Source organism: Dasypus novemcinctus, chromosome 2 (assembly GCF_030445035.2).
Source record: "Dasypus novemcinctus isolate mDasNov1 chromosome 2, mDasNov1.1.hap2, whole genome shotgun sequence".
NCBI lineage: Eukaryota > Metazoa > Chordata > Mammalia > Cingulata > Dasypodidae > Dasypus > Dasypus novemcinctus.
In genome coordinates this window covers 159,895,946-159,919,306 of record NC_080674.1, presented here as the reverse complement: position 1 = coordinate 159,919,306, position 23,361 = coordinate 159,895,946, and the positions used below count along the sequence as shown (strand labels likewise).

At 56.3% G+C, this 23,361-nt stretch overlaps 1 protein-coding gene across 3 annotated transcripts in view; it reads left to right on the top strand.

Moving 5' to 3' along the window:
• CAMK2A (calcium/calmodulin dependent protein kinase II alpha) overlaps positions 1-23,361 on the top strand; it is a 67,024-nt gene that overhangs the window by 33,370 nt on the left and 10,293 nt on the right. For 2 of the 3 annotated variants that reach the window (XM_058280960.1, XM_058280961.2), the window contains exons 7-14: positions 2,485-2,587; positions 3,877-3,960; positions 4,092-4,186; positions 5,165-5,287; positions 5,606-5,689; positions 7,511-7,553; positions 11,185-11,225; positions 16,739-16,787. In XM_058280960.1, coding sequence (XP_058136943.1) covers positions 2,485-2,587; positions 3,877-3,960; positions 4,092-4,186; positions 5,165-5,287; positions 5,606-5,689; positions 7,511-7,553; positions 11,185-11,225; positions 16,739-16,787 — 622 coding nt within the window. Of the gene's footprint in view, positions 1-2,484; positions 2,588-3,876; positions 3,961-4,091; positions 4,187-5,164; positions 5,288-5,605; positions 5,690-7,510; positions 7,554-11,184; positions 11,226-15,753; positions 15,787-16,738; positions 16,788-23,361 lie in introns of all 3 variants that reach the window. The other variant, XM_058280958.2, reaches the window with a different exon arrangement.

Below are 23,361 nucleotides of genomic sequence, written 5' to 3'. Positions count from 1 at the left end.
GTGTCTGGTACACAGACACGTTGTCACCCTTGTGCCTGGGGTCTCTGGCAGGTGGGAGGGGGAGAGAAACAGGAGTTGGGGCTCTCAGAGTCCCCCCTTTCTCCCCGAAGGAGGAGACGCAGCAGGGGTGGGGTCCAGGGCTGGCACCAGCCGCACAGCCTGGCCCGTCTGCACAGGCTTCCTGGGTTACCTCCACTGGGCCTCATGGCATAGCAGCTGGCAGCCTATACCAACTGCACCCGTGTGGCAGAGTAAGACCTCAGGAGCGCGGGGGATTTGCCCAAGGGCGTGCAGTTCATTCGTGCCTGAGCTAGGACGCAGCCCTGGACTTCTGACCCCAGATCCTGTGCCCTCCGTGAGCTGCGCCAAAAACCCGCTCAAAAACCCAGCTCCCCCTTCTGCACTAGTCCCTTCTGGGGCGACCCCACCAGCTGTCCTTGGAGCCTCTGCTTTTCTACCTTCAGTGATGAGGCACTTATTTCCCTTGGGGCAGCCCCTGCACCCCTGGGGAGTGCTCCTTCCAGCTCCGCCTGGGGGGGTTTCACCAGTGGGCTCCAGTTCCACCCTCTGGGGCCTCGGAGCTCAAGCCTCCAGCTCGGAGCAGCCCTTGAGGGACTCGGGGCAGCTTTGCTGTGTCTCCACGGGCTGCATCGCCCCGTTCCCAGCCAGGACACGGCTTCCAGGTGCTCCTCATCCCAGGCTCCTGCCCTGGGCATGCTCAGTCGCCCGGGCCTCTCTTCGGGGCACAGTGCTCTGCATAGAAGCCCTGCCCACCTCTGGCCATCCTGGGCAGTCCATGGCTTGTCACTGGAGCCCTTAGTGAGCTCCTTGTGCACAGCCCCACAGGCAAGGGTGGCTCCAGGAGGGTCTCTGGCCTGGCACGGGCCACTCTCCCGGAGGGCCTGTTCCCATTATAGCTACAGCCCTGCCCGGAAGGAGGAAGGAGAGGCAGCCCAAATTTAGGCCACTCTGGTTAGATTAATTAGTGGAACATTCATCAAATCAGGGCAGGATGGCTACCGAGACCCAGGTCACATTGGGAACGCAGTCCCCAGAGGACAACAGAGGCCTTAACGAGCCGGGCAGACGGGAGCTCTATTTGTCTGGGTCCCTCCTAGGTTTGGGCAGTGAAAGCTTGGACATGGGACCCCTCAGAGGGGAAAAGGGGTCAGAGAGGCCTGCAAACTGCAATCTCCAGAGATGCTGAGCCCCTCCCCAAAGCAGAATATGCGACTACTCGTGTTCACCCAGCGCCCAGCACTGGCCACTGCTGAATGCTGAACGTGGGTTATCTTGGGGGGTCCTGACACCACCCCATGAGACAGGCATTATCCCCATTTTTTCTGAGGAGGAAACATGAGCTCTGAAATAATCTGCCCAAGGCTCACAGCGTAGACGCGGCAGTATTGGGATTAGAAGTAGGGCCTATCCAACTGCAGAGCCCACATTCTTAGCTGCCCCCTGACCGGGGTCCCAAGGCAGGGGGAATTTGGGTCCTCCAGACCCAGCAGGGGGTGGGGGAATTCTGGGGGCCTGAGCCTGCAGAAGAAGGGTGGTGGCCTCAACACCAAAAGGCCAGGTGTGGGCCCTTCTCCAGGTCAGCTGCTGGTCCCATCACAAGCCCCACCATCTCCCAGCCTAGAAAGGTTCAGAGCATAGCTCTGGCATCAGCCTTTACCTCCATTCCTGCTTTATCACTTAACAGTTGGGTGATTTTGGTCAAGTCACTTAACCTCTCTGAACCTCAGTTTATCATCCTTATATATACGACTAATACTGATGTGCCACCGTGCTGTCCTAGATGTCAGTGATACAGCGGTGGATGGTGCTGATAAGAAACTCACATTTTACTGGGGGTGACAGATAATGAGCCAGCACATGACAGATGGGAAAGTCGTTACAAATCACATGGAGATCTATGAAGGTAACAACAAATAGCTAAGACAAAGGACAGCTGGAGGGGCCTCACTGCAACAGCATAGTCAAGGAGAGCCTCTTGGAGGTGGTGCTGTGAGGGTGAAAGCTGGATAAAGAGAAGGGGCCAGCCTTTTGAAGCTTGGAAGGAGAGCAATCCAGGTGGGGGCACAGGATGTGCAAAGGCCCTGAGGTGGGAAAGACTGTGACCGTTTCAGGGACTGTAAGAAGGCTGCTGTGGCACGTGGAGGTACTAAAACCCATGTGGCGGTGGAGGCTGTTTTCCCCTCCCTCGGCCCCAGCTCCAGAACTTGAGGGGAATGCAGGGAGGGGCTGGCTGGTGAAGGAGGGGTCATCCTGCTGCAGAAGATGGAGGCCTTGCTGTTGGTGGCCCCTCATCTGGGGACTGATGCTTGGGGCCCTGTGGCTGAAAGTGGTGGCAGGGAGTCCCCGGACTGTCCAGCTGCTCTTCCTGTAAGCCTGGAGCCCCCAGAGGCGACATTCTCAACCTGCCAACTGTCCTCTTGGCCCTTCCTCCCCTCTCTCCCTCTTCTCTCTGGTCCTGTGAAGCCGGAGAATCTGTTGCTGGCCTCCAAGCTCAAGGGCGCTGCAGTGAAGCTGGCAGACTTTGGCCTGGCCATAGAGGTGGAGGGGGAGCAGCAGGCGTGGTTTGGTGAGTGGGGGTGGGGATGCTGGGACCAGTCTTTGCTTTGACACGTTGCCTCTAGGACCCCTCTGCCAGGGCAGGGTGGGTGGAAGGTGGCTGCTGGACCTCCTCCGCAGCAGGGACTCCCCACCCCTTGGCCGAGCTTGTCTCCCTGAGGGCCAGGCTTGGGGCCATGGTTATCATGAAAACAGCAGCACGGCTTCACCACATGGGCACACAACTTCGTTGTTGGCATGGGGCTCCCCTAATTGTCTGAGTGCTGGTAATTATTATCCGGGTTTACAGACGAGGACACAGAGGCTAAGAAGCCTGAAAAAGGCCAAGGGAACTCCAAAGGGGTAGAGCCAGCATTTGAGTTTGGATGATGCAGGGCTTTTGGAGATTTCGGAATGAATGTGGTTGCTTTCTGCTTTCTGGGGGAACTATTTAGTGGGCAATATGGATCACTGGGAAAGAGCCAGAGCTCTGGGCTCAGATACCAACTCTGCCACCTACAAGGTGAGTGACTTTGGGTGAATAATTTCACCTCTCTGAGCCTTTGTTTCCTCATCTGTCGAATGGAGATAATATGATCCTCAAAGCTGTTGCGAGGATTAAATGAGGTCATGAATGCCAAGTGCTCAGCCCGATGCTTAGCCCACACGCTCAATTAGTAGTCGCTATTTTTATCATTGTTACAGTACTCAGAGTGTCCATTATTTCTGTGAATCCTCCCACCAATGCTGGGAGGTACTTAAGCTAGGACTCCCTAATTCTCCATTTGACAGATGAGGGAACTGTGGCCCAGAAAGTAAAAAGGGCTACCCAAGGGACTCAGGGGCATAACCAGAGTCAGGTACAAGAATCCTGACACCCCACGACAAGCTCTTAGAAGGGAATGGGGAGTGGTCAAGGACCCAGCTCCCAGCCTGGAGCTACCACAACAGATTGACTTCCTCTCAGTTGATTGGTAGGGACTGCTGGGAGGGTTGTGAGGAGAAGCTGGTGATGCTAAGTCAGGGCCCAGTGGGCAGGAGCTCTGAATTGATTAATGATGTCTGCCATAGAAGCTAGGTGGGGAGAGGTGGCATGTGATGTGTATTTATTGACCCTGGTCCAGAGGCTTTGCTGTCTCCCCAGGTCAGGCCTCCCTGACCTTGGTCTGCTGGGGTTGTACAATGCAACCCCAAACTTTGGAGGGTGTCTCCCCCATCTCCAGGCAACTTTCACCCCCAATTCCAGCAGGATCTTGCTCTGGGTTACTTATGGGCCACCCTCTGTGTGTGTGTCTGCCTGTCTGTGTGTCTGGAGAGCAGGGTTTGCAGGGACGCCCGGATACCTCTCCCCAGAGGTGCTGCGGAAGGACCCGTATGGAAAGCCTGTGGACCTGTGGGCCTGTGGTGAGTCCATCCTGGGAGCCAGAGGCCCCTTTATCCCTGGCCGCCCCCACCTCTGGTTCTCTATTGCTCCCCCCATCCCCTTCGTCTTTCCTTCCCGCAGGGGGCTGAAGGGTCTCTGGTCCTCTCCCCAGGGGTCATCCTGTACATCCTGCTGGTTGGGTACCCCCCTTTCTGGGATGAGGACCAGCACCGCCTGTACCAGCAGATCAAAGCTGGTGCCTATGATGTGAGTGTTGCCCCTCTCTCCCCCTCCCCTTCCGTCTCACCCCGGTCCCCTCCCGATGAAAGTCAGTGCTCCTGAGATCAGAGACCTGAGGACACCTCCCTCCCACCCACCCCCACGCAAGCCCCCTCCCACGCTCTACAGGGACATGGCATGCCTAATGATTGGGAGTGCCAAGTGATGGGATCTATCCCAGCAGGCCCCAGAAGGCAAAAAGAACCCCAAAGTGGAGTGAGGAGTTGGGGAGCAGTCCCAGAACCAAGTTTTTATTTCTCTTTATACATATATATATATAAATAATAATACTAGCTAACACTTATTCAGCACCCATCTAAATGTTTTACATATCCTATTATAGTTAGTCCTCATGGCAATTTGTGACAAAGGAACTGTTATTGCCCCCATTTTACAGATAGGGAACCTGAGGCACAGAGAGATTGGGTAATTGCCTAAACCACACAGCTAAGAAATGGCAGAGCTTGGATTTGAACCAAGGCAGTCTGGCTCTAGAGTCCATGTTTTAACTACCAAGCCATACTGCTGTTCCGGGTAGTTGACATCTACCTAGCTATATGTGCCGTGTGTCTGATACTGTATTTAATCCTCATGATATCTCTAGGGGCAGCTCAAGGGGTCACCTGACTCACCCAAGGTCACACAGCCAGGAAGAGGCAGAGCCGGGACTTGAACCCAGCCTTCTGGGTCTGGAGCCTGGGCTCTACCCACCGGCCTGGCACAATCTCAGAATAACGGAGGGGTCTCCTTCCCTTCTGCCCGTGCTCCAATTGGTGCTGGGGTCAGGGGACCCTCCCCCTCCCCCTGACCCAAGGGCCTGCGTCGACCCCTGACTCCCCTTGGTGGCCGACGCCCGAGTGGGCCGGCAGCGGAACCCCTGCCTGCTCCCCTGCCAGTCAGGGGCTGGGGGATCGCAGGGGTGGCCTGGGGCAGGCTGGGCAAACCTGGCCTCTCTGCCCCTTCCAGTTCCCGTCACCAGAATGGGACACCGTCACCCCAGAAGCCAAGGACCTGATCAATAAGATGCTGACCATCAACCCGTCCAAGCGCATCACGGCCGCCGAGGCCCTCAAGCACCCCTGGATCTCGGTGAGCCATCCTCCGCAGGGCACCCCCAGGAGCCCCCGGGGACCCCAGGGGCTGCGGGGCCAAGGGGGGGCTTATTCCAATGACTCTGCTGTGGTTCTCGGGGGGGTCTGGAAATGGGGTGTGTCCTGGGTAGGCATGATGCCCGGGGATGCCGTTGCCACACGGTGTCTGGTGTCGGGGTGCGAAGCTTCCTGCTTATTTACGACCCCTAGAACACAGGACCGCTCCCCCCTGGTGCCGGCCAGCCCTCTCTTAAGGTGCCGCGAGGGCCCCTTCCCAGCCCGCCTCTCGCTCACAGGCCTCTCTCCCCGCCCCCAGCACCGGTCCACCGTGGCCTCCTGCATGCACAGACAGGAGACCGTGGACTGCCTGAAGAAGTTCAACGCCAGGAGAAAACTGAAGGTAACGGGTCCTCACTTACGTAGCCCTGGAGGTGCGAGTTGCTCAGCCTGCATCTCCCCAGAGACCAAGAGACTCCCGCACTAGCTCATCCACTCAACAAGCGTCTGTTGACCTCGTGCTAGCTGCCGGCTGCAGGCTGGGCTCGGGGAGCGAGCGGTGACTGAGACCCCATCCTGCCCCACCTGAGGTCTCAGTCCAGGGGAGAGGACAGGGCGGTGGTGACTGCTGGGACTGGGCACACCTCGGGGCTGGGCAAGGAACCAGGGCTCCAGGACTGGGCAGGATCCAGGGAAGCCACCGGAGCAAGGAGGGCTTAAGCTGACACCTGGACGACAAGCAGGTATTAGGCCCAAAGCGGGGTCAGAGTGGAGGGAGTGCTCCAGACGCAGGGGACAGCAGAAGTGTGGAAGCACGAGTGAGCCCCTTAGGTGTCACCTGCAGGTGGGTCAGTGTGGCTGCAGAGAGGCATGGGGGTGAGGTGCCTGGCAGGAGAGCTCGGGTGGGCACGAGAGGTCGGGCAGGGGCCGGGACCCCGAGGCAGCCACCAGGCGGGCCTCTCAGCGGGTCCTGTGGGCTCTCAGGGCCATGACAGCTCCTGGCCTAGGCCTCACCAGGGACCCCACGAGCTGGGAGAAGAAACTTGGGGCCCAGCCGGCCGGGGCGAGACGCCACCAGGATGACGGGAAATGATGAGTGGTGGGTGCTGAGGCCCTGGCTCCTTCGCCTACTGCTCCCAGGCCTGCAGTGGGTGTGGGGGGCTAGCACGATGCAGGAGAACCAAGGCCTACCCCCACCCCCCCGATGGGAGGAGCGTCGGCATCCCAGAGGGGCTCACAATGTCGGAACCAGGGCTTCTCAAAACCATAGACTGTCGGAGAGCGTCCAAATCAGGTCAGAGTCAGACCGTGTCAGGACCTTGGAAGGCCTGACCAGAAAGAAGGTCATGAGCCCAGCCCCCCACTTGACAGAAGTGGGCTCTCCACGTGAGGAACCCTCCAGTAGCGAAACTTAGAATGAGCCCTGAAAGTAGAGAAAGGATGTGCTTAAAAAATTATTGGAGGGAAATAATAATTAATTTATCAGTTTATGCAAGCATTAACTGGACATCTAGTATTTGCCAAATATTGCTGTAGTCACTGGGCTGCAGAGACAAAAGTGGTGGATTAAGACTTTTTAAAACTCCCAAGTCTGTGCTGTTAGGAGTCAGGTGAGTGCAGCGCCAGGTCTGGGGCTGACCTGAAGGGGCACAAGAGGGGGCTCTGGGGGGCCTGTTAAGTGTTGCTTCTTGATCTGCGTGCTGTTACAAAGATGTGCTTAGTTTACGAAATTTATTGAGCTGCTTGCTTATGATTTATGCATGTCTCTGTGTGTATGTTGCACTTTAATTTAAAAGGTTAAAAATTTCAAAAAAAAAAGAAAGAACTCTTCAGGGCTCTGAGTCCAGGGACGAGGGTTGGAGGGCCTGCCGAGGGCATAGGCTCGACCATCCTTGCTCAGGCAGGACACTTCCTCGGCCTTTTGGGGTCCCCCCTGCAGATGTCCCTGGAGTCCACCCATCAGCCTGCAGTGGCCGGCAGGGTCTATTAATATCTGCTGCTAGAACAGCCCTGCGCTGGAAGCTGTGCCCACCACGGTCTAGCTGGCTGCCGGCTGGGGGGCAGGGGTGGGGACAAGTGGAGGGGGCAGGGGACAAGGTTTTGTCTCTGAATGAAGTGCCTGCCTCTCCTTCTCCGCTGCCCCTCCCTTTTCTCTCTCCCCTGACCCCTGACCTCCTGCCCCCTCACGTCTGCCCTCCCTCCCCCCTCCCCTTCTCTGTTGCAGGGAGCCATCCTCACCACTATGCTGGCCACCAGGAACTTCTCTGGTAGGTGGTAGGACCTCGAGGTCCCCAAGATGCCCTGCACTGGTCTGCCGGGGGGCATTGCCCTGTTGAATATTTGGGTGACCTCGGGCCAGGGGGCCTGGGGAGAATGGGGGCTGCAGAAGACCCCATGGCTTAGGACTTATCTCAGTCGCCCCACACTTGTACCTAGAGGTCACAGGTCAGCGAGCGAGGGACCCACCAGGAAAAGTTAGAAGTTTAATCTAGCTCCCCCACTTCACAGCACTTCAAGCCAGAGGGGTGGCTCCCTGAATGCTGGGGGCAAGGCCTGGCTGGATGGAACCAGGACTGGGAAGTGACAATGTTTCCCCCATTACCAGAGCCCTGTGCTAAGCTGTCCCCACGCACTCGCCCAGGTGGCCTTGATGACAAGGCAGCGAGGGGCAAGTGCCAGCCCTGTTTCCAGATGCGAAAATGAAGCTCAGGAAATGAGCTGTGACTTGCCCGGGTCATACCGCTAGAGAGAGAAAGAGCCTGCAGGCCGCGCAGGCTTGACCGTCCCAGAGCAAGGGCCCTGCTCGACGGGGAGCGGGGCTAGGAGACCCCCAGGCGCTTGGGCAAAGCCGGGCTGGTGAAGGCAGGAAGTGCCCGGAGAGAGAGGGGAAGAGGTCAGGACTTGGCTAGAAACCCTCCTTGGCACACTGGAGAGCGGTGGGGGCCAGCGCCCGCCAACGGCTGTGCTCTGGGGAGCCCGGGAGGGCTGTCAGGGCGGCTAAGTGGATATGGCAAAGCTCCCCTAAGGGACCCTCTGACCGGGGCCAGCGGAGAAGGCTGCAGTGGGCATGTGCCGGCCCCACAGCACGGGGTCAGCCCTGAGGCACCCACAGCCCGGGGTCCTCTGAGAGGGCCCACCTTCACCCAGCTGCGCAGGATGAGACCCAGGGTGGGGAAGCTGCCGGAACTTGGGGCTTGGGCTTTCCCAGCACATTGGACTGCTCTCTACCCTCTCCCTAGCCCGGGATCCTGTGGTTCCTTAAAGTGAAAGATGAGCTACCCAGTCGCAGTCTTTTTTTAACTACTGAAGGGCCCCAAAAGAGCTCTAGCCCGGAACTCGCAAAATGCCTGTCAGTGGGTCAGATCTCATCTCTACAAGTGTTTTGTGGGGCCCGAGGGCATTTTAAAATGTTTTAAATTTGTTTCCAGCATTTAAAAATCAGAAGATTTCATATAAGAACCCAGATTCTGATTTCTCTTGAAAATCAGAATCCGTGGCATTCCTAGACAGGCATCCTGCCAGCGGTGGGAGGTGGAGCAGGGCCCTTCCCCCAGGCCACACCTCCCTCTGTCCCTGGGATGCTAAGGTGTATTAGCTCCCCTTGACCTTGGCATAGTCAACACAGGTAAGAGAGAATGGGCGTATTTCTTTTATTCATGTCTGTCACAAGTGGGAAAATGAAAGTCCAAGAGGACTGTGTGCTTTAAGAAAAAGGGGAAAACAATGTTTTGTGAGTGTGTGTTTTGTCAATTTAGTGAAACATATTCACAAACCACACAGCCTATCTAAAGTGTACAATCAATAGCTTTTGGTATAATCACAGAGTTCTGCATCCCTCACTGCGATCAATATCAGGGCATTTTCCTTACTCCAAAAAACAAAAACAAAACCCTACCTCTTAGTAGTCACTTGTGGTTTTTTTTGTTTTTGTTTTTGAAAAAATAAAGTTCTTGTCCTTGGCTGGCCCTCTTCTCTCACTTACATTAGCTACCTGACCACTGCGAGGATTGACGTTTGAGATCCCCATTCTAGTCCGCCCCCCTCTCATCCCTCCGAATTTCCCATTTTACAGATGAGGGAACTGAGTCCCAGAGAAGGAAGCAGCCCAAGTATTGACAGAGCCATGGCCTGAGCCAGCCTTTCTCCTCCAGCCTTGGCCCTGGTGGTCGAGCCCCTCACCCCATAAGTTACACCCCGACTTAAGGGGCAGGGTCCTGGAAGTCCCTCCGCCGTGTGTGACCCAGAAAGGACCAAGTTAGAAAAGCAAGGAGCTGTGTGCCGTAAGCCTTGAAATACGGGAAGAGCCCCGGGTGGGGCCTCAGGAGACAGATGCTGACTCCCGCCTGGCCTGGGGTTGGCACCTGTTCCCTCCTGGAGCCTCAGTTTCTTTATCTGACAAACTGGGCTGCTGAGGCTTGTTCATCCCAGCGAAGCCCCATTGAGACTTTGGCTGGGGGCAGGACTTTGTCGGCTGTGATGTATGGGGCCGCTCTGAGGTCAGCCCACTTTTTGTGTTTTTCATGCTGCGGCTCTAAGCTGGGGGTTCTTAACCTTTTTTGTTCCAGGAACCCCTTTGCCAGTCAGGTGAGAACCATGGACCCCTCACTAAGTCCACACTGTACTGTGTATTATCACACCTGTATCAACATGTCCCCACAAGAATAATGTTTTTTGAATTTCAATTCAAGCTCACGGACCCCTGGATAAGAACCACTGCTATGAGGGGTGTGGGGGGGGTGGAGAGGGTTCCCTGGAGAGGCTCAGCCTCAACAGCAGCTCAGAACTGGGAGCTTTCATAGGCCGGAGGGGGCACATGGGGAGGGCAGATTCAAAGTGGGCTCGGACGGGCAGGGGGGAGAACGCCTTGAGCGCGGAAAGGCCCAAAGGCAGAACCCCCTCCTTGCTTTGCTGGAGGAGAACTTTGGATTGAAGCCGGGGAAGAAGGGTCAAAGGTGGAAGTGTGAGGGTCTCTGGAAGCTGGTCCAGCCGTGAGCACCATTCCTCAGAGCCCCTGGCGCGTCGGGGCCCTGCGCCCCACCCCAGCTCCCCCGCTCACCCTCCCCAGGCCACCAAGAGAAGGACCTATAATGGCCACCATTTACTGAGCATCTACTGCGTCGAGGTCAAGTGCTGTGCTAAGCACTTTATATATACCCTGACTCGTTCCACTTAAGACATTTGCTTAAGGTTGGAAGCAAACCCGGATGCCAGGCTCGGCAGGGCTGGGCATTCCGTGCCATTTCCTGGGCTCTGGCCAGGAGGTGAGGAGGGAGGGAAAGGAAAATGACAGAGGTGGAGACCTCCCTTTGTGCTGCCCCACGGACAATAGCCAGCCCCAGTGAGGGGCTCCAGAGCCTGAGGACAAAGGCAGGGGGTGGGCACTCTGGCAGGGGTGGGCCCCCCGAGGGGGGCATCTGCTTCTTGTCACCAGCAAAACGCGGCCTGCAGCTGTCCGGAGTGAGTGGGCAGGGCTAAAGCATGACCTCCTCCGCAGCAGCGTGGGGCTAAAATTAGAGAGGCCGGGGCGGGAGAGCATCCAGCCTCAGGCCGGCAGTCGGGCCTCCGCCTGCCCCCCCCCCCCAGCTGGGTGGTGACCAGGATCCAGAGGGAATCCCCAGGCTGAAGCAGCCACCCTGCAGCCCTAGGACGCGCCGGGCACCTCCCTCAGCCCGTGGGGCCCGAGGGGCACGCTTGGGTTTTGCTGAGAATCCGGGGAGCCCGGGCCCCCCACCCCGGGCCCCTGGAGTCCCCCGGCCGCTGAGGAGCAGGAAGTCTGTCCCTGACCGCTGCCCGGCCAGTTCCCGCCCCGCCGGCCACCCCGGATGTTGCTCTTCCTGGCTCTGTGGGCCCTGGTGCCCTGCCTGGTGTTGCTAAGCCTCTACTTTCTCTCCTCCACAGGAGGGAAGAGCGGAGGAAACAAGAAGAACGATGGTGTGAAGGTAAGCCCCCGCGAGCCCGGCAGGGCCTGCCCTGGCCGTCCCCCCGCAGGCCCCGGCGTTCTGGGCAGACGGGGCCACACCTGCGGCTGAGTCGTCGCCAGACCCAGAGGCCGGGCCCTCGCTCCCCATGACCCCTGAGCCGAGCGGGCGGGGGCACCGAAGGAAGGTGGGCTGGGTGGGCTCCCGGAAAGGGGCAGGCCAGAGGGAGCTGGAGAAATGGCGAGCAAGAGGGTGCCAGAGGGGGCAAAGGTGGTGGTGAGGGATGGCCTCCTTCTTCCCAAGAGCAGGCGGGCAGGAAGGAGCCCCCGGCCTGCCCGACACCCGGGTCCACCCACAGAGCTGTGGAGATGGACAGCCACTGCCCTCGGCCATGGGATCCAAAGCCTGCCCCCACCTCCCTGCCAAGCCCAGTGGTTGCGGGAGACCCCGGCCTGCCCTCTGTCTCCACCCGAGGCCCGAGCTCCTTCCCTCCCACCCTCTGCTGACCTCTCCTCCGTCTTTCTCTCTCCCCCCTCTGCTCTCTGGGACCTGGTCCCTCGCTCTTGGCAGCTCCCCGCCCCTCCCGGCCGCTGGATCGCCTTGCGGGTTCTCCTCTCTTGAGACCCTGCCTTTTTTGGGCTCGCAGCCCTGCCTCAGGGTCCGGGGGCTGGGCTGTGCCTGGGGCACTGTGGGGCGCAGTCTGCACACAGGCTCCCCGTGTGCCGGTGGCACCCAGGCTACATTCATCAGGTGTTCACAGCCTCGGGCTGCTGGCTTCGCTCTGGGGGGGCGGGGGGCGAGGGGAGGGGGTCTGGCTGGAGGTCAGACACGGGATTTCCACTCTGCTTGCAGCCCTCTCTCTGTGTCCCCACAGTTGTAAGGTGGGGGGGGTGGTAGGAGGTGTGTAGACTCAATGGTTTTCAAGATTTTGGCTCTAACAACAGACCAACAAAAAGCAACAAAACCAGATCTAGTCACTCTCCTCTCTCATCTTGAGGAGTACACCTAATTATTTGGTTATTTGCTGAAGTCAGTGGCTTTCTCAGAGAACTCAGAGCAGCCCAACGTTTGGGGGGGGGGGGGACACCTGCCATTAGCAGATGAGGTGGGGTGGGATGAGAAAGGGGAGGCTGAGAGGAAACGGTCGTAAGCGTCTCACGCCCCCTTCAAATAGGACTGCTCCGCATTCACAGCCGGCACAAGATGCTTAGGGGAGCCAGGGGGGCTTTCCAGCGGCGGCACCGGAGTTTCCTCTGGTTTCCTCATTTGTGCAAGAAGGGGGTCTTTTCTCCAGATAATTAACCAAGATGATGTATATGCCCAGGGCTTAGCTGCGTGCTGGCATGTGACACGTGCTCATTACATATTAGATTTATCTTCTCTCTCTTGGGGATATTAGACTTTTGGGTGAGAATTCTCTTGAAAACAGTTTAAGAAAATATTTGGGAACTCTGATATAGAGCCAACTCAGTTAATAAAGTTAACATGTGCCCATCCCAAATCTTGTAATGGAATCCAGAATTGAGTTTTAGCTTACGTACTATTTTGGATTACACTTGAGTCACCCCTCTTGCACTCCCAATTTGAAACAATGAAGGAAGGCAGGCTGCATAGCACTAAGTGCCCCATGGGGGTGGCTGGGGAGCTCTCTGACCCCTGGTGTGCAGATGCTGGGCTGGGCGCCCTGGGAAAGCTTCCTCCCTGGCCCCAGTTTGGAGAGTATGTGGGCAGAGGCCACAGGCATCAGTGGGGGCAGAAGGGGAGAGGGACCAGAAGAGGGAGAGGCTGCCCCTGGTCTGCTGGATTTTGGATGTGGCCCTGGCAAAGGCCAACTGAAGAGGCACCGGGCACAAGGTCAGGAGGGGCCTCTCCCTGGCTGGGACTTGGAAGGAAGCTCTGGCTTAGCTCCTCTCGGAGTGAGACCAGGAGGCAGAGGTGGTCAGAGGGCAGGGTGGGCCTGTGGCTGGTTTCTGTGGGGCGCCCAAGTGGGCCCCGCGTGAGTGACTTCTCAGGGTGGTTGAGGAGAAACTCAAAGCTGGCTGTGTCCCATTCATCTCTTTGGCTCAGCCTCCCTCCCTTCCTAGAGCTAGAGGAAGGAGGAAGCCCAGCTGAGAGCCGAGAGTAACCCGGGTGCCCTTGCCCAGGCTCTGGGCAGCCCAGCCTGCCATATGCCACTCCCCTGGAGCGGAGGGGAGAGCCGCCAGGCGAGGCCCCCCTGCCTTCTCACGGTGAGGGAAGCTGGACCTCCAGCCAAGGAGCCGTAGGTTTGAGTGGGAGCCCCACGGTTGCCTCCTGTGGAGACGTGGAGACCTGGAGCTGGTTCCGTCGTCTGGGGAAGGGGAACAGAAGCTGCTTGCGGGGGTGAGAGGCTGGCCGCAGAGTGGGCCTGGGGAACGCCACAGCGTCTGCTCCTTTACCCGCCAGTGCGGCCGAGGGGGTGAGCACGGTGGAGGACGCATGTTCTTCCTGCACCTTGGTCCCTGGAGACAAACCACGATTTCATCTGGGGCTTAAATGAGGAACTAATGACTGGTTCCCACCCTGGAGGAAAGCTGGCCCAGTGGGAGCTACTCTGTAATTTATGGGCTTTTAAGGGCTTCTCAGGGCAAACGTTGACCAGCAATTTCTACCCTCCTTGCTAACTTGGAACTCTACTTCTTCGCATGGCTCTGAGAGACGTGACTCTTTTTGTGAAAGTCCCTTGTAAAGTAAATTCTAGAGCGCTGGTCAGTGTGAGACTGTTTCAGTGTCATCATTTGTGACTCAGAGAAACTGAGTCTTTCTGTCTCCAGGAAGAAACGCCCCTCACGCCCCCTGACGCCCCTCCTTCCATGAAGGGCTGCCGCCCCCCTCAGCCCACTCACTGCCCCTTGTTGGTGTCCCATCCGTGCCATCGTGACCCTCCCCCATGTCCCATCCTGTCACTGTGCGTCCAGATCTGATGCGGTCTCTGCTCTGTGTTCCCTCCTCGTGTCCCACCTGGAAACTCCTGGCCCCGAGCGGCAACTCAGGTTTCTGCTGACAGCGGAGCTGTGTGGGCCTGCCCGCTTCCCCGCACACAGAGAGCCTGGCTGAGCTACACCAGGGAGGGAGGCCGACGCTAGGAGAGGAGAGGAGAAAAAAAGCCGACTGCAGGCTGCCGGTTGTGGAAGTCACACTGTCTGACCCAGCTGGAGAAGGTGCAGGGGCCATGAGCATGTATGCTGGACATACCCATTGCACCACCCCTTCCACATGCGTGGAGTCCCGGGGTGGAGAGCGTAGGATATTAGGCTCCTAGCACACAGAGGCCCCTGATCTTGAAGTCAGGAAGCCCAGAATTTAGACCCAAGGACCATCCAGGAATACCCTGGCAAAGGCCTACCCTTGAGGGCACCTCAAGTCTGCTCTCCCGACTGCAGCAGGGAGAGGCCCCCGGCCGCTGAGTTGAGAGTGCATCCAGCATGGACCAGCCGTTGGAAAGGATCAGGTTGCAGGTGCCTGGAGACCTGGGCAGAGGGAAGAGCCCTGTCCTCAGGGCCTGGGTTCCAGCCTTGGCTCTGCTGGTGGCTTGCTGAGAGACCTTGGGCAGGTCACTTCCCCTCTCTGGGCCTCAGTTTCTCATCTGTGCGATGGAAGTATCAGTCTTTACTTGCAACAGTCTATGAGTATGAATCTTAAAGGCTCCTGGCACAGATTGCTGCGAGAGGGAAACGATAGTTACATCTCTTCTCTCTCCTTCTCTCATTCTCTTAGTTCCACAGCCAATCCAGGGGAAGATACAAATGCCCAAAAAGCTAAAACAGGTTAAATGGCAAGGCAAATAAATCCAAGATCTAGGCTCAGCCTCATGTCTGGCCGTGCCTCAGTTTCTCTATCAGCATCACGGAGCTGAATAGGCTAGTCTCTGGGAAGTTGTGAGTGCAAGCAGGAGTCCAAGGCCGTTTGGAAGATTGGTTCCTACACAAGACCCTGCTTTAGGATCACCTGGAGATATTGTTCAGAATGGAGAAGCCCAGGCCGCACCCCAGACCTATTCAATCAAACTTCTCAGCGGGGACCTGGTTTCTGTATATTTTTGACAAGTTTCCTAAGTGACTCTCACACTCAACCAGGAGTGGGGTCCTCTCGACAGAGAAGTTTGGGGAGTCTAGGAGGATACCAGGGGCCTCATCGCCAGACCTGAGAGACCTTTTGTCCTTCACAAGCATTGGATTCTGGAGGCCTTAGACAATTGGCGTCCAAGACCCAGGATTTACTTTCCCCATCAGAGGCTGGAGAGCAGGCGGCTCTGGGCCAAGGCAGCCTTGGCCTGGCGCTTGGTGGTCAGATCGCTGAGCCTCAGGCAGGTATCCCCGAGGCCCAGAACCTCAGGCTGAGGGAGGACCGGTCCTCCAGGGCAGCTGCTCCCGCTGGCCCTGACTCCTTGCTCCGGTGCTAAGTCAGCCAAGGACCACGGAAGATGACCCTGAGCCCACCCTCCTTCCAAACCTCCTCTGTCGTTCCACTGCTCCCTGCCGTTTTCACGCTGTGTCTCTTCCTGTCCCATCTCTTCTCCTTGTTTTTCCAGAAAAGAAAGTCCAGTTCCAGCGTTCAGTTAATGGTGAGTGTCTGCCGTCTCCCAATCGCCGGTAAATGCTGGGCCTCGAACCCTCGCTCCTGCCTCCCTCCTGCAGGCTGCCCTGGGGACCTGGGCGGGCACAGGGTGCTCAGGGCGTGCTTGGTACGTGTGCGTTGTGTGACACTGTGTGTGTCGTGTGTGTGTTGTTTGCGTGTTTCTGTTAACACCTCCAACTCCATGGCCCGCACCAACAGCCTGACGCTAGAACTGAGAGCTTCCTCTGGGACGAAGGTCGATCTGAGCCCGATCCCACATCCAGCCCTTGGCTTCTTGCTTCTCCTCACCCCTCTGCTCTAGAACTCATCTCGAGGCTTGGTTTTTGCCAGTTTGGTGAGGGTGGGGCTTGGTTTGGCTACAGAGGTGGGCGACACGGAGGCCCTTCTGGAGCTTCTGCAAGGCTACCCAGGGCCCGCCGGGGCAGAGGAGCTTGCCTCTGTCTGGGGCCCCAGTGGTGGCACGGTGGCCCAGGTCCCCCTTCTTCTGATTCCATTGCTGTCTCACTCCTTTGTGTGGTCTCTCTTCCCCCCGGAAAGCCTGTGCCCTCTCCCGCTGGTCCTTCCTCTCTCTCTTCCTCTCCCGCCAGTGTGTGCTCTCCTGCCCCATTCTACGGCCGCCATGATGTCCTTCTGCCCGCCCCCCGCATCGCCCTCTTTGCTTCCTCGAGCAGACGGGGCCAGGAACCCTTTCCTGCTCCTTCCAGAGAGGCCAGGGTTCTCCTTGCATCCATCCCTCCATCCCCGTCCCCACCACCAGCCACCTGCTCAGCTGGCCTCCGCCTCCCTAGGCTGGAAAGGACCACAGGGTGTCAGCACAGCGCCTGGACGGCAGAGCCCGCGGGGCTGGCGGGAACGGGGCCTCCGGGGCAGCCCTCAGCCGGCCGTGCCTCGTCCCCATGCCAGGCAGGCCTCACCCCGCCCGTGTTCTTTTTTGGCAGGAATCTTCAGAAAGCACCAATACCACCATCGAGGATGAAGACACCAAAGGTAGGGAGGGGCCTTGAAAGGGCCCCAGTGCCAACCGCGTTTCCTGCTCCTCCGCCAAGAGCCGTGGCTTTGACTCCTCCAGACGGGGGCCACTGCGGGGCACTGCTCCCCAGCACGCGGTCCTTGGGCTGGCACACCACTGGGCCTTTCTTACTTTAGAGGTTATGTGCTTGTTTTCATATGCGTTAGAAAACATTTAACGTGTCCAAGCCATCAATTTATATAATGGGATACATTTTACTTTTTAAAATAAATGTTTTTGAAGTTTTTTAAAATGAATTGATTTTTTTTTAAATGATGTAATAATAGCAGGTGATGGGAAAGTAAAAATTCAGAAAGGTGAATTGACTGAAGTGTGGGAAACACTGCTAAGGCCCATGGGAAAATGCAGCCCGTGGCCCGCAGCCCTCACAAGGGCTCAGGTGGGTGGGGGGATAAGAACCCAGATACCTGTCGTCGAATGGTAAGAGAGGGGTAACAACGACAGGAGGAAGAGCTGGCCGCCATTTATGGGTCACTTGCTGTATACCAGCACTGCTCCACGTGCTTTATGCGTATTGATTTACTTAATCTTCAGAACAGCCCTATGAGGCGGGCCCTATTCTCAACCTCACCCTACAGCCGAGGAAACAGAAAACAAGAGCGGCCGGGTCAACCCGTCCCAAGGTCCCATAGCTGGTGGTGGCGTCAGGAGTTGAACCCAGTGCCTGACTCTTTTTTTTTTTTTTTTTTTTTGAGCATTTATTTATTTATTTTTTACTGTATTTTTTTTAAGAAACATAGATCACAAAAAGTGTTACATTAAAAAATATAGGAGGTTCCCATATACCCCACACATCCCCCACCCCACTCCTCCCACATCGACAACCTCTTTCATCATTGTGCCACATTCATTGCGTTTGATGAATACATTTAGAGCACTGCTGCACCGCATGGATTATAGTTTACATTGTAGTTTACACTCTCCCCCAGCACATTCAGTGGGTTATGGTGGGATATATAATGTCCAGCATCTGTCCCTGCAATATCATTCAGGACAACTCCAAGTCCCAAAAATGCCCCCACATCACACCTCTTCTTCCCTCTCCCTGCCCTCAGCAACACCGTGGCCACTTTCTCCAGATCAGTGCTGTAGTTTCCTCCATTCCTAGTCACAACAGTTCTATAGTAGGATAAAAGTAAGTCCACTCTAACCCATATTTTATTCCTCCATCCTGTGGACCCTGGGATGGTGATGCCTGGCTCTTAATCGCCCCTTTGGACGGCCTCGGTGTGCGGTGTGTGCGTGGGGCATGCGCAGGGAGCGGGGAGCGCTGTCTTCCTCTCTCAGGGGAGCCCGAGTCCTCCGCTCAGTGAGCACCGTCCTGCTGGACCTTCCTGCACGGGAGACAAGCCGACATGGGGGTCCTCACACCTGAGCTGTGTCAGAGATATGCAGGAGCTCATTAGAAGGACAGCCAAAGGCCATCTGGGGAGCTCAGCTGCTTCTGTTTAGACAATTTTCAGGAGTTTAGATCTTTTACCTCAAAAAGAATACAATGATTGGAAAAAGAGCATTTTGTTATGTAACCAATAGTTTCACACAATTGCAGTTCAGGTTTTAAAGGTGTTCTGGCACACCCAGGACGCCCCCTCCTCTGTGTGTCCCTTGCGTGGGTCAGCCCTGACTTCACTGATCATTCCCAGCTCCACCACAGCCTGGCTCCAGAGCATCCCTTCTTTTATTATGGCATAAGGGGCTACCCACAGGCCCATTAGGGCCATGCCAGCATTCCAAGTCCTAGCCTCATTCCTGACTCCCCAAAGTCCAATTTCATATATCTGCAGTGGGCTGAGATGTGTGTTTTGAAAATACTCCCCCATATTTGAGGTTCGCTGCCCCAGTGGTAGGAGTTGGGTGCTGGGCTTCTAAGGAGACCCAGCATGGCCTAAGAACCTTGATCTTTGAGTAGACAGGGACTGTGGAGATGATCTGGAACTGTGCTTCTCTGCTGAGTCCTTTCGCTGGGTGATCTTGGATAAGGTGCTCAACCTCTCTGAGCCTGTTTCCTCAGCAGGAAAGAGGTGGTAGTAACTGCACCAACCTTGGAGGTTTGCTGTGCAGATGAAACGAGAGGATGTATACATGGTGCTCACCCAGTGCTGGCACATGGTAATTGTTTAATGCGTCAATTGCTTTTTTTAAACCAGAGTTGTGGTAGAATGACAGGAAGGTCTACGATATCCTCTTAGAGCAGCCGTTTTGTTCGAAGGTTATTTTAAGCCAAATATTTAAATGTTAAACAGGCAGGAAAATATTAGGAAATGGAATGCAAAATTTGTATATGAGTTACTGGCTTAAAATACGAGCCATCAAAGACGTTTCCCCTCTAGGGAATGGTGTGGGGCTGTCTCCCCGAGAGCCAGCGTTTGTAATCGTTAACCTCTGCTTTAGAGCGTGCATGGGAAAATTGGTGAAGTTTCGCATTTTTGTTCCCCTATGCCCCTTCTACAGAGGAAACTGAGGCCCAGAGAGACAGAAAGGGAGAGTCCGGGCTATTGATACAGAGCTAGGACCCTGTCCCCTGCCTCAGGTGCCCTGCCAGTGACAAAGGCGCAGAAGCCACCTCTGAAGAGGAGATGCTGACTCAGCTGCGACCTTCTCCCCGGATTTGGCAGGAGGGAGCAGCCCTTTACCTTCCCAGGCTCTACAGGCCTCAGAGAAAGTTTCCAGAGAATCATTTTCTGGTGTTAATTTGTTAAGTCTTCTTACTAAGTGAGCGTAGCAGCTGCTGGGATGGACTCTGACCTAACATTAAAGTTAATTAGAAATGTCATCCTTCAGGGAACACTTTCCCTCCAGCAAAGAAAGGCACATTAATATTTCAGAGCACCTCAGGCTCAACGCGCAGGGCGCTCACCCTCTGAGCTGCACAGGGCTCTGCTGACTTCCTCCTAGTGCCTGTGCCTCCTCCTAGTTAGCTCATGAAAAATTAATCTCCTCTCCAAACCAAACAGCTACCTCAGATTCTGGGCAGAGACATTCTGGAAAGTATCAGCCAGGAATGCTGATCCCATCACAGCCTCCGCATGCTGTGTGACCTTGAGAGAGTGCCTTAACCTCTCTGGGGCTTCATCTTTCCTATCTGTAGGGGAGTGTACATGGCAGATGAGAAATGCCAGGGGTCAGTACTGAGCAGCTGCTGGAAGAAACCCTCATACAGTGAGGGGCCTGCTGAGGGCAGGGGAGGGCCCTGGGACCAGAGCAGCTTCCTCTAGATCTGAGGAGCTCGGGCCCCCAGATCTTCTGTTCTAAAGGATGGCGCTAAGGAGATTCCTGCCTATTAGGCTATAAGTGTTGGAAAAGTTGGTTTCCTGAGTGGCTGGAGGCAGAGCCAAGTCAGGCACTGTCTCAGGCTGCATCAATAGAGGTACAGTGTCTGGAGTCGAGGAGGGGATTGCGTGCCACCCCTGCCCTGATAGTCTGCAATATGCAGGCCACACCTGGTATTGTGCGCCCACACTCACACAGGCAGACGCATCCAGACAGCTCAAGGGCCTTCCAGGGGTAGATGGCTGGCCTGGATCAGGGTCTGGAAATAACCTCTGGAGGAGCCAGTCGGGGCCCTCAGCCTCGAGAAGAGAAGACTAATGGGGGGAGGGCATGGCGGCTGCCTAGGGGAACAGGCTCTCCCCTCCGGGCCCCAGATGGCACAATGAGGACCAGAACTGGAACTGGGACTTTCAGGGGGACAGATTTCAACCTGAAGGAAAAGGGAGGCTCAAAAGGCAAGAGCTGCCCAACAATGCAGCGGGCTGCCCGGCTGGCCGCAAGCCCCAGAGTTCTGGCCAAGACCAAACCACCAGGTCAGGCTGTTAGGAAGCGCCCTTCCCTGGCTAGAGGCTGCACAGGAGCCCTCTGCAGGAACTTCCAATTTGGAGATCTCCAAATGATAAGGATCAGAGCTCTCATTCATGGAGTAGCTCTAAATACTTTACATGATGCATCTTCATTTACCTAAATGAGTCAGCGAGGACCAGATATGTTTTAGCTATTTCCATTGATATACTCATAGCACGCTTAATCCTCAGAAGAGCCCTACGAGGTAAGTACTATCAGTATCTCCGTTATACATAAGGGGAAACTGAGGTACAGGAACTACCTTGCCCAAGACCACACAGCTATTAAGTGGCAGAGCCAGGATCCAAACCAGGGAGTGTCGCTGCAGCTTCATGCCCTCGATCCCTTCATAGCCTCTCAGAGCCGGCAGCTCTCAGGGGAGAGGACAAGAAGCGCAGGCTCAAGGAATGCCAAGCAGCGAGGTCCTTCAAGTTCATTCAGAGAAGGCGAGGGAGGTGGCACAGGTCCCAGGGCCAGTCCGGCACTTGGATTCGCTCTGGGTCGGCACCCCTGACTCTGTGTGGAAATGGCTGGAATGCGGTGGCTTCTGGTGGGGATGGGGAGGAGAGGTGGCCCCTAGACTATTTTTATGGGTTTGTTCCCTTCCTCAGGGTCCAGTTCCCATGAAGGAAGGTAGTTGACCAGAAGGCCAGGTTTTCTGCAGCTCCTAGAGGCAGCAGTTACCAGGCCGCTTGGGCAGTTCTGGGGAACAGATATGAGCCCTCCACCTGCTCATTTATTCATTCACCGCACACTTGTGGATGGAGTTTCGCCTCTGCCCCTGCCCCAGGCAAAGCCCTAGAGGTAGAAGAGGAACTAGTGACCTGCTGGAGCTCCTGGTCTAGCCCAGGGGTTTTTAACCTTTTTTGCTCCATGGACCCCTTTGCCAGTCAGGCGAAAACCACAGACCCCTTACTAAGTCCAAACTATATTGTGTGTTATTTAATAAATACATCACACCCACACCAATCGTCCCCACAAGAATAATGCTTTTTTGAATTTCAATTCAAGCTCCCACCTCCAAGACCCCTTGTTAAGAAAGAACTCCTGGGCTAGACAGACATTCCCAGCTCACGTGATGCTGATTGGAGCCCTGAAAGAAAGCAATTAGTCATTCATTGAGGCGACTAACGTTGCAGGTGGTAATTGTTGCATCCACTAAGAAACAAGGGCCCAGTGTGGGGGTCCCGCCCTGAGAGTCACATGGTGTGTTGAAGAGTGTGACGGGCTGGCTGGAGTCCCAGCTCCCCTGAGCCAGTGATTTAACTCTCAGTTTGGCGGTCTGTGATGTGGAAGAGATAAACCATAATGAAGTTTTGCTGCGCGGCTTCAAGAGCACGTCGGTTCCAGCACCCAGCGCGATGCCTGGTACTCTCATCCATTCAGGCCTGTGCTAGGCTCCAGGGATAGAGGGGGTCAAGGGCAGACCCCGCTCAGCCTCTTTGAGCCGATATTTAAGTTACAGAAAGAGAACATGTGTGGGCCCACACAACGGCTGGGTAAGCGCAATGACAGGCAGCGTGTGGGGGTGCCACGGTCCCGTGGAAAAGGCTCTCCAGTGGGTAGCAAGCTCAGCACCTGGTATGTTCTGTGTCCTTGGGCAAGTCACAACCCTTCAGTGGGCCTCAGTTTCCCCACCGCCTCACAAGGGGGCTGGGGTCTCTGATCTCCAAGGGTCTTCCAGCCTGAATGCTCTGTGACCCTGGTGAGCCCCCCGGGGTGGGGAGTGGCCATGGGCAGCTTGTAGGGGCAAGTACAGGACCGCAGCCCGGCCGGGTCTCCCGCCCGGGCCCAGGCCGCGCTCGCCGCTGCGCAGCGTAGGCCCCAGCTCCCCTCAGGCTGCTGCAGCAGGCCAGGTACTTGACCAGGTTTAAATCCAGGCTCGAGGCTGGGTTAGAGGGAAGGGGGCCTGTCCTGTGAGACCAGGTGAGGCTTCTGCAAGGCTGGGGGTCAGGAGGCCCGCCTTCAAATTCCTTTCTCATTGAGACTCAGTCTCCTCCTGTGTAAAATGGGAGGAAACTGGCCCTGCCCACCTCCCAGGGTGCTCGTGAGGATCAGACGAGGCAGTTATGTGGGAGGGTGCAGGGGATTTGGTGCTTTCACCGGGCACCTACTATGTGCCAGTCTTTGGGCCAAATGCTTCATGCACACTGTCTCACCCTCGCCTCACCGCCACCCTGGGAGAGGGACACTGCCCGGCTTGTAAGCCCCTGGAATGAAATTTAGTTGAAGATCTTCCGGTACCCAGGTTCTTTCCACTACATGTTCACCACGAACAAAGGAGAGGCGGTGGTGTTCCCATTTCACAGAAGGAAAACTGGGGCTTAGAATGTCACACACTGTAAGAAGACAGGAGCCCAGGTCTACCTGCCAAAGAAAAGACCTGTTGCCTGTGGCATTTCAGTAGCAAACGGGAAGGCCGGGTCTCAGGAAATTGGGATCCATTATGCCTAGAAAGTTCCAGATATCTCAGTGCCTGATGCCTCCAGGCACCCAAATGTGCTCACCTGGACTGAAAGGACCCCCTAGCCACGGGGAGCCCCTGACTCATGACTGTCAGTGACAAGTGCCACAGCTGAGCCTACTCGGGGCAAAGCAAGATGGGAGGCACCTATTTTAGAGTCAAGACCTGGGTTCAAATGAGGCCGAGAGTCAGAATGTCCATCGTGTCTGCTTTTCGGTGGCAAAGCCTGC